The following is a 2,554-nucleotide window of genomic DNA, read 5'->3' on the forward strand; positions in this document are numbered from 1 at the left end:
CAAGCAAATTGTTTAAATACAAAATTTTTATATTTAATACCAAGGCTGTTGTAAATGACAACAGAGACAAGAAAAATAAATCCCCCCTTTATTATATTCTCTGCCCAATGTACATAATAATGTTCAGTTTATTAAATGACTGCAATGTTAATATATATTTTGGTGTGATGTCCCTTTATGTATTGGCTGTGTCTCTTATCATAACTGATTCTGTAGATATAACAGCCCAGCCTCGCCCTGTGTGCAGAATGTGACCTCACTGGTATCTTGAATGTCAGAGTTCACCTTCATTTCTCTCTCCTGCTGCCAGCGATGGCGTCTGCTGATCTGAGACAGGAGCTGGACTGTTCCATCTGCCTGAGCATTTATACAGATCCTGTAACCCTGAGATGTGGCCACAACTTCTGCCGGGTCTGTATTGATCGCGTGTTGTATACACAGGAGGGGTCTGGAGTTTATACCTGTCCTGAATGCAGAGCAACATTCAAGAAACGTCCTGCTCTGCAGAGGAACAAAAAGCTATGTAACATAGTGAGGAGTTTCCTGTCTACACGGCCAGATCAGGAGGAGACTGGGATCTTCTGCACTTACTTTGTGGGCTCTCCTGTACCTGCTGCTAAATCCTGTCTGCATTGTGAGGCTTCTCTGTGTGATAAACACCTGAGAGTACACAGCAAGTCAGCAGAACACGTCTTATGTGATCCCACCACTTCCCTGGGGAACAGGAAATGCTCCATCCATAGGAAGATCCTGGAATATTACTGCACTGAGGATGCTGCCTGTATCTGTGTGTCCTGCAGTTTGGCTGGAGAACATCGGGGACACCTGGTGCAGACACTGGATGAGGCCTCTGAGAAGAAGAAGGAGAAGCTGAGAGATGTTCTGCAGAAACTGACTACAAAGAATGCGGAGACTCAGAAAAGAGTCCAGAGTCTGCAGGAGTGCAGGAGAGAAAATCAGGAAAAAGCAGCTGGTGCAACTGATAGAGTCACTGCCCTGTTTAGAGACATCAGGAGACAGCTGGAAGGCCTGGAGAAAAGAGTCCTGAGTGAGATCTCCAGGCAGCAACAGCGCGTTTCACTCTCAGTCTCTGATCTGATCCAGCAGCTGGAAATAAAGAAGGATGAGCTGTCCAGGAAGATGCATCACATTGAGGAGCTGTGTAACATGTCTGATCCAGTGACTGTCTTACAGGAACCAGACACAGGTGACTTGTGTGATACTGAGGACACAGAGAGACATGATAACCAGGTCCGTGGTGCAGGAGATCTGGATGTGGATCTCATCTCAGGGACATTACACACATTATCTGATATAATAACAGGTATAAATACAGGGATCTATGTGCAGGAAGCTACAGACATATTACTGGATGTAACCACAGCTGGTGATTATATACAGATATCAGGTGACAGGAAAACTGCATCATTGTCACATATAAACCAAAATCGCCCAAAAGCACCAGAGAGATTTCAGTGTGACCAGGTAATAAGCACCAGGGGATTCTCGTCAGGGCGACATTACTGGGAAGTGGATGTCAGTAAATCATGGTACTGGAGGGTGGGGATGTGTTATCCCAGTATAGGCAGGAGAGGAGATCAGTCAGTCTTTGGATATAATAATAAGTCCTGGTGTGTGTATAGGTATAATAATCAGTACTCAGTGATACATAACAGTACAGTGATTCGGTTACCTGACAATATCCCCTGTGACAGAGTGAGGATATATCTAGATTATGAGGCAGGACAGCTGTCCTTTTATTCTCTGTGTGACAGGATCATACACTTACACACAGTCACAGCCGCCCTCACTGAGCCCCTTCATGCTGCATTAGGATCAGGGGAAGGGTGTATAACTATATCTGGGGGAGTTAGGTGCTGGGAGAAATTACCATAAGGAACCAGCCCAGAGACTGGTGACATCACAGGGAGGGGAATCTGATTGGGGGAACATTCAGCCAATATAATGTAGCAGTGGGTGGAGCTATACCTGAGCCCCTACCACTGTGTGACCCATGTGACTGGATGTGTTGCCATGTTGGTGTGTTATGCTGGGTACACACTGGAAGATATATTGGCCAATCAATTGATCAGCTAATATATTGTGTGCCTATTGGCCAATGTGTACCAGCGATATGTCTGTGAACAACCCGCGGCCAGATGATGGTTGGTCAGTGTGTATGAACAACTATCATCTGCAGATATATCTGTTAGGTGTGTACCCAGCATTAGAAACTCTCATTATAAGGTTGCATGATCAATAGGTTGACACCAGAAGGTCGACAGTCAATAGGTCAACAAGGACATCAGGTCAACAGGTAATTTGCTGACAATGACTTAGGTCAACAGGGTTAAAAGTCCAACAGGAATAAAAGGTCGGCACATGGTTTTTCATGATTTTTAGCTTTAAAGTTTGGCTAAAATAACAAAAAAAAAATATCATGTGTCAACTTTTTTTTTTTCTCGATTATTTGAATGTCGACCTTTTAACCCTGTCGACCTAAGTCACTGTCAACCAATTACTTGTCAGTCTAATGACCCTGTCGACCTATTGA

General features: G+C 44.4%; 1 protein-coding gene across 2 annotated transcripts; it reads left to right on the forward strand.

Annotated features, from left to right (window-relative positions):
- Nucleotides 1-294: 294 nt before the first annotated feature.
- Nucleotides 295-1,931, forward strand: LOC148479143 (E3 ubiquitin-protein ligase TRIM39-like). 2 transcript variants are annotated; one of them, XM_088454871.1, is made up of 2 exons: nucleotides 313-545; nucleotides 675-1,931. In XM_088454871.1, the coding sequence occupies exons 1-2, from the start codon at nucleotides 313-315 to the stop codon at nucleotides 1,894-1,896; spliced, it is 1,455 nt and encodes a 484-aa protein (XP_088310997.1). In that variant the 3' UTR covers nucleotides 1,897-1,931. The 2 variants fall into 2 exon arrangements, with proteins under 2 accessions (XP_088310998.1, XP_088310997.1); XM_088454872.1 differs by having other exon boundaries at nucleotides 295-1,931.
- Nucleotides 1,932-2,554: the final 623 nt, after the last annotated feature.

The sequence above is a fragment of the Taudactylus pleione genome, unplaced genomic scaffold (assembly GCF_031769625.1).
Source record: "Taudactylus pleione unplaced genomic scaffold, aTauple2 ptg000634l, whole genome shotgun sequence".
In the NCBI taxonomy this organism is placed as follows: domain Eukaryota; kingdom Metazoa; phylum Chordata; class Amphibia; order Anura; family Myobatrachidae; genus Taudactylus; species Taudactylus pleione.

Excerpts from the sequence above, each read along its gene's own strand:
- LOC148479143 (XM_088454872.1), top strand. The coding sequence starts at position 313 with ATGGCGTCTGCTGATCTGAGACAGGAGCTGGACTGTTCCATCTGCCTG.